A 15022-nucleotide genomic window follows, 5' to 3' on the forward strand; every position below is an offset into this window, starting at 1 on the left:
CTCAGTTTTTTCAGGGACACCCACTATACGAATGTTATTTCTTCTGGACCTATTCTCCAGATCCTCATTTTTTGCAGCTAGCTCCGATATTGTTTGAGCAAACTTCCTCTCCGCTTTCTGCAGCTGCACTATATGGTCTTCTGCCGTGCTCACTCTTTCCTCCACAGCCCCCACACGTTTGTCAATCTTCTGCAGGGCTGCATTTATCTGGGCTGTATCCCCTTTAACCTCCTGTAGCTGCTGGGTCAGGGATTGTTTGCAGGATGATACCAGTGCAAAGACATCTCTAAGAGTGGGCTCTGCTCCTGACTCCTTATCTTCAGGTCCCCCCGCTACCACCGCCATGTCACCATCCCCACTCTCCTGTTGTACCTCCTGCTCCTCTGCTGGGCTTTCCTCCTCTCCTTCTGTGTCTGTGTCCCCTCCGGTGTCCTCCTCTGCTTTTCCTGTGTTCCCTGCGGCTTCCACTCTAGCAAACTGCTGGAGCTTTGCCGCCACCGCCATTCTTTTCTGGCATGCCGCGTTGTCCTTCTCCGCCTTCTCCCTGGCGTCGGCGCCATCTTGGCCGGTCCCTGCCTCGCCGGCTCCGGCGTCTTTGTCTCCTCCTGGTCATGTTTGCCGATCTCGGGGCCGCCGCTATTCACCGCCGCACTCCCGGGACTCTCCTGCAGCCGGTAAGCGCTTTGAATCGCCGCTCAGCTGCGGCTTATCAGGATAAACTCAGCGTTAGCAGCGGGAGCGCTCTGTCACGCGTCCGCTTACATGGACGTTCAGGCCATGCCCCCCCTAATCTTCGTATTTTATTTACGTTGTGCCATTATGGCCTCCTGAATGTATAAAGAGTATAAAAAAAAAAAAAAGGACCACATTAAATGCGAACTGTACCTGGAGCATTTTCAGAATCACTCCCTTGGTGCCAGGAAAGGCAAGCGCAGGTAAAGGCCGATCAGGTCCAGTGCGGACATTTCAGATCTGGCTTCCACACTGCCAAACCCGCACCAAAGATGAAGGGTGAGACAGGCTGAGACAGGTGCACAATTAACTTGAGCCTGAGGCGGGGCAGGGCTGCTGTGTGTGTGCACAGCAGCCTATCAATCACAGTGAACACAGAAAGAATGGCGCACATAACCCAGCGTGCGCGGCAACAGTGGTGGTCAGCCACATACCAATGCAAAGCAAAAAAGAGGGAAGAAGCCAGCACTGCTTATGGTCAGAACCACTGGACCTGATCGGCCTTTACAGTGACCACCACTGTTGCCGCGCACGCTGGGCTCAAGTTAATTGTGCACCTGTGTCTCAGCCTGTCTCACCCTTCATCTTTGGTGCGGGTTTGGCAGTGTGGAAGCCAGATCTGAAATGTCCGCACTGGACCTGATCGGCCTTTACCTGCGCTTGCCTTTCCTTGCACCAAGGGAGTGATTCTGAAAATGCTCCAGGTACAGTTCGCATTTAATGTGGTCCTTTTTTTTTTTTTTATACATTCAGGAAGCCATAATGGCACAACGTAAATAAAATACGAAGATTAGGACTGCCCCATTATGAGATTGCCGTGAAGTGGCGGGGTAGCTCAAAGAATTGATCAATTGTTTGCTAAATGTCTCATATTTGAAATACAGTTAGAATTTATGTGCAATTGCACTTCAGTTATTGCGTTCTGACCATAAGCAGTGCTGGCTTCTTCCCTTTTTTTTTAATTAATCAAAAACCACAATAAAGCAACAGGAATTTGTATAACTAATAGCCTTTGAGTAGAGAGAATATCCATCCCTCTAACCTAGAGCTGATTAGTGTCCATCCTTCTACTTTGCATTTTTGAATGCCCTTCTCCATTTTATTCATTGCATTATATTAGTCCTATTTATTACTAGTGAAATTCTAGATATTAGAACCCTATATGTGCTGCCATCGGTTCTTATTTTAATGTTGCCAGAAAATCTGTTTGTTCAGTGCATTAGAATTATTTTTTATATTCTTTTTTGTCATGGCTCTGTTGCTAGTTTTATGGAACCATTCCTTAATTTTCTCATTCCTGTGTTCTCCTGTTGGGATAATATGGGCTTCAGTTTTAATTTTATAACCTCTCTGCCTCTTTCACGATCTTGAGCCGCCTCCGCCCCTTGTCTATAGTGGGACATAAAAATGAAAACCTGGAAACATTGAATTTCACCTTAACTACTGAATTGGCCTTTGGGGTCATATAACCTTGTAGGTTGTTTTTTTTTCTTTGGGGAGTGAGGGAGTTGTGAAGAAACTCAAGGGTTAACAGTTCATGCAAAGTAGATGTTTTGTGGAAAATAAAGCTCACTGTGCATTTGAAACCAGGAAAAAAAAAAAACAAAAGAAACTTTTTTACACTTCTATGGGGATTTTGATAAAAAAAAAAAAAAAATGTAAAAGACTCAATTGCATTTAAAGGGAATCTGTCAGTAGGATCACCCCTCCTCAGCCGGCTATATGGGCATGTAGGACATAGGAAGCTGAATAAACTGATAACTTGATATCTGCAATCCGATGTTTTGTAAGAAAAATGTGGATTTCTCTGAAATATGTAAATGAGCTACTCAGGGCTATGGGCTGGGCACTGATCTGTATGAGACTCCGCCTCCAGAGATTATTACCATGCGTCCAGTCGTGGGCACACCGACGTCAGCTGATGGCCTCTGATTCGCTGGCGGCGTCTGTTGCAGCCCAGAGAGCAGACTGGTGCCCTGCGCCACAATACATTTCAGCTGACTGTGCCCTCTGCCACACATCCAGGTGAAGCACTCGCTGGTGCCGGAGGCCTCCTCTCCATCTCCGGCCCACGGGGCAGCTGCACTGGCGCTATGGCCGACCCTAGTGTGTCTGGTATAATCACATCTGCAGGTTCCTCTCGGCTTCCAGCTCACAGGCAGACAGGGCTGCAATACAGCAGAGCTGAGATAGAAGCAAGAAATGTGTTTGTAAGAAGACAAGGTTCAGTTCTCCTGTTCTGTTAGTTACTTGTCACACTGGTAACTCCTCCTTCATGTAAGATAACTCCACCCCCAGAGCGGAGCTTCCAGGCAGTGCCCGCCCCCAGAGCCTGGAATAAAACATTGGATCAGACATCAAGGTGTCATCTCTTTCAGCCTCCGATGTCCGACATGCCCATATAGACGGCTTAGGAGGGTGATCCTACTGACAGAATCCCTTTAAGTGCAGAATCCCAAATGCTTAAAATAATTAAATTCTTCACCACAATACAACATCTGAGCATATTAATATTGCTTATTATGGTACAGACTACTGCAAAGAGGGAATCATGGCCTAATAATGCTCCGAGGTGGCAAATCAGTGTAGGAAATTCTATGTAGCCATATAATAAGTAATGCAGCTTATTTATAAAGCCTTTCTGTAGTATTTGTGTGTACATGAAGTAATGCGTGACTTCCATACACTGTTTATTCCAATGCATGTGTTAGCCCCCTAGGAAATAGAATCATAGAATGTTAGAGTTGGAAGGGACCTCCTGGGTCATCGTGTCCAACCCCCTTCTCAATGCAGGATTCACTAAATCATCCCAGACAATGTCCAGTCCAGTTTGAAGACTTCCATTGAAGGAGAACTCACCACCTCTCGTGGCAGCCTGTTCCACTCATTGATCATCCTAACAAAACAGGATTTTCTAATATCTAATCTGTGACTCCTCCCATTCAGTTTCATCCCATTGCTTCTCGTGTTTCCTTGTGCAAATAAGAATAAAGCTGATCCCTCTACAATGTGACAGCCCTTGAGATATTTGTAGAGAGCTATTAAGTCTCCTCTTAAGGTACCGTCACACTGAACGATATCGCTAGCGATCCGTGACGTTGCAGCGTCCTGGCTAGCGATATCGTTCAGTTTGACAGGCAGCAGCGATCAGGATCCTGCTGTGCCATCGTTGGTCGGCGCAGAAAGTCCAGAACTTTATTTCGTCACTGGACTCCCTGCAGACATCGCTGAATCAGCGTGTGTGACGCCGATTCAGCGATGTCTTCACTGGTAACCAGGGTAAACATCGGGTTACTAAGCGCAGGGCCGCGCTTAGTAACCCGATGTTTACCCTGGTTACCAGCGTAAATGTAAAAAAAAAACCACACTACATACTTACATTCCGGTGTCTGTCCTCCGGCGCTGTGCTTCTCTGCACTGTGTAAGCGCAGCGGCCGGAAAGCACAGCGGTGACGTCACCACTGTGCTTTCCGGCCGCTGCGCTTACACAGTGCAGAGAAGCACAGCGCCGGAGGACAGACACCGGAATGTTAAGTATGTAGTGTTTGTTTGTTTTTTACGTTTACGCTGGTAGCCAGGGTAAACATCGGGTTACTAAGCGCGGCCTTGCGCTTAGTAACCCGATGTTTACCCTGGTTACCAGGGGACTTCGGCATCGTTGGTCGCTGGAGAGCGGTCTGTGTGACAGCTCTCCAGCGACGCTACAGCGATCGGGATCGTTATCTAGATCGCTGCAGCGTCGCTTAATGTGACGGTACCTTTAGTCTTCTTTTCTTTTTTGCAAGCTAAACACTCCCAGATCCTGTAAGTCTCCTACATGATGGTTTTTATCCAGCATAATAATGTATGAGCTACATTTCCATCATGTCCTATAGTTCTGTGTGCGAGTGCTTTCCCCTGGACTGTGCGGCCCGCCTCATTACTGGTAGCCAATGTGACCGCTCCACTAACTCTCTTCTCCTATAGAATAAGAAACTTGATGAATGAGACTCCGACCTCGTACTCGCTGCTGATCATGCACAATGGGGATATCTATGCTGTACGTGATCCATACGGCAATCGTCCTCTCTGCATTGGGCGGCTCATCCCTGTGACCAGAGAAGATAGAGGTACGTCGGCAGGTGACCGCAGTCACTACACCAATCTATCCTTGTAAAAGCAATGACTGTAAATTTGATGTAAAAATGTGACACTTGTGGCACCAAAGTGAGGTCTACAGGAAAAAATCAGAAGCCGTGCTGAGAGCAAAGCTGCCATGTATGTGTACGTATTGCATGGCCACCTAATCCTCCTGTGTGTGTAGTAGACTTATGGAGCCGAATATCAGAGCCCACACTTACATCAGGACAAGATTTCTAGGACCCTATAGTGAGTGCGGCTCTATAGCTTTGTGCTCGGCTTCATCCTATGCAGAAGCAGGTTTCTGGGAAACTTCAGATGGAACTCCCCCTTAAAAAAAAAAAAAAAAATTACTACAACCTCCCCCCACCATAGACATTTGTGCAAAGACCTCAACCCAGATATCAAACTACCCCTCTACAGTGATCATGTCAGACTTCAAACTACTCCCTGTTTGTTCGTCCCTCTGCTCCCGGGCACAGAGTCTGGTGGTAATGTCGTGGGTTTGGATACTTACAAGATTGAGGCTATGTGCACACGTACAGGTTTTTTCGCATTTTTTTCCCGCATTTTTTCGCGCTAAAAACGCTATAAAAACTCATTAAAAACGCATACATTATGCATTCTATCATTTAGAATGCATTCTGCATGTTTTGTGCACATGGATCGCGGTAAAAAAAATGAGCATGTTCATTATTTTTGCGGATTTTCTGCGTTCTATGCATTTGGGAAAAAACGCGTCAAAATCGCGGTAAAAACGTATGCGGATTTCTGGCAGAAATGTCAGGTTTTTGTCAGGAAAACCTCTGCAAGAAATCCTGATATGTGCACATACCCTGAGTCACCAGAGCAGATAAGATTATAAATCCCTAAAACAAAGGGCTTCTACCCATAGCACAGCGCATTGTGTAACTCTGACCATGAAAATATCTTTCTGCTCATGTCATGTGCTGCAAAGTTTGAGTTACACAAGTGTTTTTACATTCCTAGTTTAAGGGTACCGTCACACAGTTGCATTTTGATCGCTACGACGGCACGATTCGTGACGTTCCAGCGATATAGTTACGATCTCGCAGTGTCTGACACGCTCCTGCGATCAGGGACCCCGCTGAGAATCGTACGTCGTAGCAGATCGTTTGAAACTTTCTTTCGTCGTCTAGTGTCCCGCTGTGGCGGCATAATCGCATGGTGTAACAAAGGTGTGCACGATATTGTATACGATGTGCGCATAACATAGTAACATAGTAACATAGTTAGTAAGGCCGAAAAAAGACATTTGTCCATCCAGTTCAGCCTATATTCCATCATAATAAATCCCCAGATCTACGTCCTTCTACAGAACCTAATAATTGTATGATACAATATTGTTCTGCTCCAGGAAGACATCCAGGCCTCTCTTGAACCCCTCGACTGAGTTCGCCATCACCACCTCCTCAGGCAAGCAATTCCAGATTCTCACTGCCCTAACAGTAAAGAATCCTCTTCTATGTTGGTGGAAAAACCTTCTCTCCTCCAGACGCAAAGAATGCCCCCTTGTGCCCGTCACCTTCCTTGGTATAAACAGATCCTCAGCGAGATATTTGTATTGTCCCCATATATACTTATACATGGTTATTAGATCGCCCCTCAGTCGTCTTTTTCTAGACTAAATAATCCTAATTTCGCTAATCTATCTGGGTATTGTAGTTCTCCCATCCCCTTTATTAATTTTGTTGCCCTCCTTTGTACTCTCTCTAGTTCCATTATATCCTTCATGAGCACCGGTGCCCAAAACTGGACACAGTACTCCATGTGCGGTCTAACTAGGGATTTGTACAGAGGCAGTATAATGCTCTCATCATGTGTATCCAGACCTCTTTTAATGCACCCCATGATCCTGTTTGCCTTGGCAGCTGCTGCCTGGCACTGGCTGCTCCAGGTAAGTTTATCATTAACTAGGATCCCCAAGTCCTTCTCCCTGTCAGATTTACCCAGTGGTTTCCCATTCAGTGTGTAATGGTGATATTGATTCCTTCTTCCCATGTGTATAACCTTACATTTATCATTGTTAAACCTCATCTGCCACCTTTCAGCCCAAGTTTCCAACTTATCCAGATCCATCTGTAGCAGAATACTATCTTCTCTTGTATTAACTGCTTTACATAGTTTTGTATCATCTGCAAATATCGATATTTTACTGTGTAAACCTTCTACCAGATCATTAATGAATATGTTGAAGAGAACAGGTCCCAATACTGACCCCTGCGGTACCCCACTGGTCACAGCGACCCAGTTAGAGACTATACCATTTATAACCACCCTCTGCTTTCTATCACTAAGCCAGTTACTAACCCATTTACACACATTTTCCCCAGACCAAGCATTCTCATTTTGTGTACCAACCTCTTGTGCGGCACGGTATCAAACGCTTTGGAAAAATCGAGATATACCACGTCCAATGACTCACCGTGGTCCAGCCTATAGCTTACCTCTTCATAAAAACTGATTAGATTGGTTTGACAGGAGCGATTTCTCATAAACCCATGCTGATATGGAGTTAAACAGTTATTCTCATTGAGATAATCCAGAATAACATCCCTCAGAAACCCTTCAAATATTTTACCAACAATAGAGGTTAGACTTACTGGCCTATAATTTCCAGGTTCACTTTTAGAGCCCTTTTTGAATATTGGCACCACATTTGCTATGCGCCAATCCTGCGGAACAGACCCCGTCGCTATAGAGTCCCTAAAAATAAGAAATAATGGTTTATCTATTACATTACTTAGTTCCCTTAGTACTCGTGGGTGTATGCCATCCGGACCCGGAGATTTATCTATTTTAATCTTATTTAGCCGGTTTCGCACCTCTTCTTGGGTTAGATTGGTGACCCTTAATATAGGGTTTTCATTGTTTCTTGGGATTTCACCTAGCATTTCATTTTCCACCGTGAATACCGTGGAGAAGAAGGTGTTTAATATGTTAGCTTTTTCCTCGTCATCTACAACCATTCTTTCCTCACTATTTTTTAAGGGGCCTACATTTTCAGTTTTTATTCTTTTACTATTGATATAGTTGAAGAACAGTTTGGGATTAGTTTTACTCTCCTTAGCAATGTGCTTCTATGTTTCCTTTTTGGCAGCTTTAATTAGTTTTTTAGATAAAGTATTTTTCTCCCTATAGTTTTTTAGAGCTTCAATGGTGCCATCCTGCTTTAGTAGTGCAAATGCTTTCTTTTTACTGTTAATTGCCTGTCTTACTTCTTTGTTTAGCCACATTGGGTTTTTCCTATTTCTAGTCCTTTTATTCCCACAAGGTGTAAACCGCTTACACTGCCTATTTAGGATGTTCTTAAACATTTCCCATTTATTATCTGTATTCTTATTTCTGAGGATATTGTCCCAGTCTACCAGATTAAGGGCATCTCTAAGCTGGTCAAACTTTGCTTTCCTAAAGTTCAGTGTTTTTGTGACTCCCTGACAAGTCCCCCTAGTGAAAGACAGGTGAAACTGCACAATATTGTGGTCGCTATTTCCTAGATGCCCGACCACCTGCAGATTTGTTATTCTGTCAGGTCTATTAGATAGTATTAGGTCTAAAAGTGCTGCTCCTCTGGTTGGATTCTGCACCAGTTGTGAAAGATAATTTTTCTTGGTTATTAGCAGAAACCTGTTGCCTTTATGGGTTTCACAGGTTTCACTTTCCCAGTTAATATCCGGGTAGTTAAAGTCCCCCATAACCAGGACCTCATTATGGGTCATTATGTAGTAACCAACGGCTTCTACATCGCACATACGTCATGAAATTATCGCTCCAGCGTCGTACATTGCAAAGTGTGACAGCAGTCTAAGACGCTGGAGCGATATTGTTACGATGCTGGAGCGTCACGGATCGTGCCGTCGTAGCGATCAAAATGCCACTGTGTGACGGTACCCTAAATGTCTCCCCATCTTACTTCTCAAATTTCCATCTATAGTTATTCAGAGAAAAGAGGGAGACACAAAAGCGCAAATAGGGTCTTATCAAACGTTACACAAAGTTGCCCACCAAGAGAACTACTCACCTGGTGAGATTGAAGGAAGGACATATATTAATGGCGGCTGCAGCAGATCCACAGGTCAGTGCTGGACCTGATTGAAACATACTTAAGTAGGAAAAAAGGATCATCCCCGCGCTGCCGCAAGAAGAATTCCAAAAATTGTAGAGGTTTTCAATGTGGTTTATTCTACGCATTTCAGGGTTCAGGTGACCCCTTCATCAGGACATACCACAAATATTGTACAAGAGTTATAGGTATATCTGATTCTTGTACAATATTTGTGGTGGTCCTGATGAAGGGGTCGCCTGAACCCTGAAACGCGTAGAATAAACCACGTTGAAACCTCTACAATTTTTGGAATTCTTCTTGCGGCAGCGCGGGGATGATCCTTTTTCCTACTGAGTGTATACATCTATAGTTATAAAATTGTTAAAGTGGCTGTCATCAATATTACATAGGTGGGGGTCTGACACCCAGCACCTACACTGGTCAGCTGCTATTTGCTCCAGCAGCTTCTGTATGGAAACTGAGAACTCCACTGAAAAGCTGGGCTCCATTCATTGTGTAGCACCCACTGCCGGATACTGCAGAATGGCTGCTACCTTTTTGAATAGGAGCCGTTCTCCAACATCCAGTAGTGAGCGCTACACACTTGATGGAGCCGCGCTTTGCTGCTTCATTCAAAGTATTTGCATCTGATCATTGACGGTGCCGGACCCCCACATATCCTGTGGGTAAGTCATCAATATGCTGTGTCTGGATAAAGAGTGCTTAGGAACCTATACTGAGCAATAGCCTATACCTCCCTTCACATGTCCTGATATTTCCAGTACTGGGGCTATCCATGTCCAATGTGTGTGGCACATACTGGAATAGAATGCAAAATAAAATGTTTAGATGTGCAAAGATAAAGAAGAGGTAGATGTCTGTGAGATACATAATTAGTGCCATTCATGTGTAGTTTACTGTACATGTATTTAGCTAATAAAATATAAAATGGTAAGGGGTCCCCCCTTTTTTTAATAACCAGCTAAGGGAAAGCAGACAGCTGTGAGCTGGTCTTATGCTGTAAGGGCCTGATATCCATGGAGCTTTTCAGAATATTATCAGCTCACAGCTGTCTGCTTAACATCAACTGATTATTAAAAAGCGGGGACCCCAAAATAACGCTAATAACCATCTGTGGGCTGATATAGGCTGTGAAGGTCCATGGATATTGCCCCCTTTCCTGCTGGTTTTATTGTGCCAGGGTGGGGCTAAGATCCTTGGACCTTACCAACCTATTATCAGTCTGCAGCTGTCTGCTTAGCTTTTGCTGGTTTATAAAAATATGGGGGATACCAGTCTATTATTTATTTATTATTTTTAAAGCTAAATACATGTATAGTAAGCTACACCTGCACAGCATTAATTGTGTATATATATAACGGACATCTTTTTATCTGCACCATATTTATCTCTATTTTTGCACATCTAACACCTAAACATCTGATTTCTATTCCAGTATGTGGCACACTGATGACACAATTTGTGTTTTTGGGACGTAATAACATCCGTGCTGCCGGAAAAAAACAGACATGTCTACATGTGGGTCACACAGAACACACTTGACATGCACAGACCCATAGGTTTAAATGGGTCTACTTGTATAGGTTTAAATGGGTCTACTTGTATAAGTGTCTTCAGTACTTGTGAAAATTGTCACCGCAAGTACCGGAGTCAGATGTGTGACGGGGCCTAAAGCTGTTAATCAGTAATATGGGGTGGGGTTGTTCAGAGCTGAAGACTGCCAAGTGGAGAGAAGGGGAAACTTCAGAATAAAATAATGGCCATTGCTTACAGATCGGCTTTCTCTTCTTATCAGCAGTTGGATAGTATGATTTTGTGCGTTAAGTTTCTATAGATCCTAGTACAAAAAGCTGTTCTAGTTATCAGATGTGCCAGTTCTGAGAAATCGGGGGCATGTGGATGTACTTGTAGTGTATTGACGCACCCCCTACACACTTCTGTTCATAATAATTATTTTTGTCATCTCTCCTGTTATCTAGAGAAGAAGCGATCGGAGACGGAGGGCTGGGTGGTGTCTTCTGAATCCTGCAGCTTTCTCTCCATTGGTGCGGAGTAAGTATTGGTGTATGACGGCTAACCTGGGTATGCTCAACACACACCTTTATGACTTGTCCTACAGATATCCTATAAAAGTCAGATACTTGCAGGTTTCGGAGAAGGGACAGTAGCGGTGATGTACTGATTTAATTTCAGTGGAAGGCACAAAGACCCCCACTTGTCAGCTGGATATGACCGTGGGACTAGGGGCTCGCTTTCCACTTGGGTGTAGACCTGCGCGTATTGGACAGGATATGCCACATCTGCTTTATTTTGGGAATTCCGTTTTAATGCCGCACGTTCAGTAATTTCATCCTGGCTGAACGGTTTTATAACTTTACGCAAGGTCTGTTTTTTTTGTACATACATCGGCTTCTGTATGATATGGATGTATCTCCTTTTGTTTTTATAGATACTACCGTGAAGTCCTACCTGGGGAAATAGTGAAAATCTCTCGTGCCGGAGTACAGACTTTGGATGTAGTACCCAGATATCGAGAGAGAGACCCATCTGCCTTCTGTATCTTTGAGTATGTTTACTTTGCGCGGCCGGACTCCATATTTGAAGGTATTTTGTTTTGTTTGTTTTCCTCTTGAGTTGCTTTGCCCTGTGGTGTGGATAATCGGCAAAGTTTTTTCCTGCATGATTTATTTTACCATTATTCATACTATGGTGGGATTCAATCTTGTGTTTTTAATCCACAAGATTTTGCTCAAATCAAATCCCTTTTATTGAGCGCTTTATAAAAATAATACAGAAAACACTTGACGCAAATAAAGACCCAAAATACAACAAGAAGTTTCTAACCTTTCAATTAAGGGTGGCCCTAACTTAAGAGATGGGACCTGCTAAGTGACTTCATTTCATGGTTCTCATCAGTGCCAGCACAGTTTGAGCGGTCTCTGGACTGGCTCTGCCAGGGATTGTGTGACATTGTCAGACAATCATTGTGGCCAATCAGCTCTGGTTGCACTCTCCCCTCCTTCGGACAAATCAAGACTTCCGGTGGAAGTGATCGAGCAGCCGCAGATCTCAATTCCTCCAGATGTCAATTACATCCATAGGAGAGGAGATTGAAGCCAGCGTTTATTATCCACAGGGATCTCATGACTTGAAAATGTCACGTGATCCCTAGGAGTCAGTGCCGACAACACTGGAGTGGCACCGGAAATTAGTATGTTATTTTACTTGGAGGGAAACCAGTATTCAGAAGGGGTTGTGTGAGCAGTGGACAACCCTTCATAGCCAAAACAGGCAATGGGTTACATTTACACAGAAGTTCAAGACCTTAATGAGTTACTATTTTTCTACAAAGGACAAATGGTGTATTCGGTCAGAAGGCGATGTGGTCAACAGTTGGCTATTGAGGCCCCGGTAGAGGCGGACCTGGTCAGCACCGTTCCAGAATCTGCAACCCCCGCAGCTCTGGGCTATGCAGAGAAGGTAAACTCTCATTCAAAACTTAATTTATTGCCCATAATTTTCATATTTGTAGCTAATATTCTTCTTGCCCCTTTGCAGTGCGGTATTCAGTATGTGGAGGTGCTCTGCAAAAATCGTTATGTCGGACGAACCTTTATTCAGCCCAATATGAGGCTACGGCAGCTTGGCGTGGCCAAAAAGTTTGGAGTCCTGACTGACAACTTTGTTGGCAAAAGAATAGTGCTGATTGATGACTCCATTGTGCGAGGAAACACCATTTCTCCAATTATTAAACTGCTGAAGGATTCTGGCGCTAAGGAGGTGTGTGGGATCACATGGCTGCTTTTATACTTTCTGTGAAGCTTCTCGGCTTGGTGGCACTTGCTATATATACACCAGTGTTTGTTCTTCGAATATATATGTTTGTAAGAGTAAGGATACCTTCTGTCTGCAATATAACCCAATAGATGTACTGTCACCATGCCCTTTTGATGGAGAATTATAAGCAATATTGGCACCTTTTGGGGTTTGTGCGAGAGCTGAAAGTCTTTTACAATTTAACCCTATGATGCCTGGTTCTGACGCCCCATATTGTACAAGCCACTTCCAGCTCACACACCAACCCTACCACCTCTAATACAAGCTGTACCATTGGGCGAGGTTACTGACATTTCATTGTTTATCCCGTCTGCAGTCTATGAACTGTGATACATTGAGGCTATGGAAGTCAAACTTTCCAAGATTATTTTTGTTAATGATTTTTACGAACATGGAACTTTTCAAATTCAGATATAAGTACAAACATTCCCCAAAGGTTTAAAGATCCTAAGGAAAGGGGACAGAACAATAAACAACCACAGGGAGTAAAGTCTAACATGTAAAGTGTCAATGTCGGGCAGCTGAGCTTCATGTATATTTGAGCCAAAGATATGAAAACTGTGGCCACTTGTCACTTGATTGCTAAAATGATCAGTGCTGTATTCTCTTGCCCTCCCCAGGTCCACATAAGAGTGGCATCTCCACCAATAAGACATCCCTGTTATATGGGAATTAATATTCCTACAAAAGAAGAACTGATTGCCAACCGCCCGGAGTTCAAAGACCTGGCAGGGTATATTGGTAAGCACACTTCTACCGGCCTGACACTGCGCCCAAGGGGTTTTCTGCTGTAGTTGTAAATGGTCACTGGGAAGCCTTCCTGCTGAAAGGGGAAAAAAAAAATCCTACTTGCCATCATTTTCTGCCTTCCCACCCTCTAATCCATTGCTGCCTCTGTGCTTGGCCTGCACCTGAGCAGAGGAATCAATGTTAAGACCACCAATGACCTGGCTGTGACCACCGGCTGTCAGATGGTCAGGACAGGTTGCTTCTGGTCCGGTGCAGAGCGTCACAATACTCTATAGCGGTGGGTGGATTATGATCAGTATACACCACTTTCTTTTTTTTTTTCTTCTTCTTCTTCTTCTTCTCCCTTCCCCATTTACAGCAGGGTAGCTTCTTAACCCTTTAATGTTCATGTATTTTGGAGGCTAATTATAATACCTTGTATTTTAGGTGCGAACAGTGTGGTTTACCTGTCAGTGGACGGCCTCACATCGGCAGTGCGTGAAGGCATTAAACATTTCAAAGACCAGCAGAACGAATTAAATGGCACGACCGCCTTGCCCAGTTCTCATAGCCACTGTACGGCGTGCCTTACTGGGGACTACCCAGTGGAGCTGGAGTGGTGACTGCTCGTCTTTACACCTGGACAATAGGGTTCACATGGATAAGAAAGTTGGGACGGATACCCATCGCGACCACTGACATGTTTTTGTAATGCAGATTACCATTGCCTCTTCTCGCTGTACTGGTTATTGCGGGCCACCATCTTGTATGGGCCCCACTGCTTTATTTATTTGTAGCAGAACTGCTGCTACCAGAAGAATCTGTGTCGCTCTCAGCGCTGGAGGGTGGACCGAATATTCAGTGACCCTTTCTAATCCTGTACATTTTTACTTTTTGTTGGACTTTTGTTCTTAGTGTACGGTACGTTGTCACTAAACGTATCTGATGTTTGTTTCTTTTTGTATTCAGTGCGTTGTGATCAGGTTCTTTTATTCAGCTGAAGGACTGGAAATAAAGCCTTTTTACGATGCTGTAGATTAATTCTAATATGAATCTGCATTTGGTGGGGAAAAAAGGAAAATTGGTGTTTATCTGGAAATAAAACTGGTTTACTGGAAAGGCTGTGCTCAAACATGTTCATGTGATCTATGCATCTATAGAGACATGTCCTCACTTTAGACAGCATTTCTAATGGGTATCCCAGGAAGGGAACATGCATTTAGGAAATTACCTATTGGTTTAAATGAAGTTCTTTCATAGTCTGAAAAATATGGTATTTAGACACACTTGTTTCCTCAAAAAAAATGTGGGTGTGTGTCTTATAGTCCGGATGTACCTGTCTGGCTGAGTTGGGGGTGTGGGAGCAGCACGTCACAGGAGGCAGGAGCCGGTGGCTGCAGGTAACTCCTGTGCCCACTGCTAAAGAGAAATATTCACTGCATTCCACGCCCATGGGAGTAGAAAGCAGTGAATATTCTTCTCTAATAGCGGACATGTGGATAGCCGCAGCTGTCGGAT

General features: G+C 44.1%; 1 protein-coding gene across 2 annotated transcripts in view; it reads left to right on the top strand.

The window, feature by feature from the left end:
- The window catches only part of PPAT (phosphoribosyl pyrophosphate amidotransferase), a 38607-nt gene extending 24068 nt beyond the window's left edge, over nt 1-14539 (top strand). Inside the window, exons 5-12 of one of the 2 annotated variants that reach the window (XM_069744437.1) lie at nt 4699-4841; nt 8807-8947; nt 10918-10990; nt 11388-11542; nt 12291-12418; nt 12497-12718; nt 13396-13516; nt 13952-14539. In XM_069744437.1, the coding sequence (XP_069600538.1) occupies nt 4699-4841; nt 8807-8947; nt 10918-10990; nt 11388-11542; nt 12291-12418; nt 12497-12718; nt 13396-13516; nt 13952-14127 (1159 nt within the window). In that variant the 3' untranslated portion in view covers nt 14128-14539. The remainder of the gene's footprint in view (nt 1-4698; nt 4842-8806; nt 8948-10917; nt 10991-11387; nt 11543-12290; nt 12419-12496; nt 12719-13395; nt 13517-13951) is intronic. The other variant, XM_069744438.1, reaches the window with a different exon arrangement.
- Nucleotides 14540-15022: the final 483 nt, after the last annotated feature.

Source organism: Ranitomeya imitator, chromosome 1, assembly GCF_032444005.1.
Source record: "Ranitomeya imitator isolate aRanImi1 chromosome 1, aRanImi1.pri, whole genome shotgun sequence".
In the NCBI taxonomy this organism is placed as follows: Eukaryota; Metazoa; Chordata; class Amphibia; order Anura; family Dendrobatidae; genus Ranitomeya; species Ranitomeya imitator.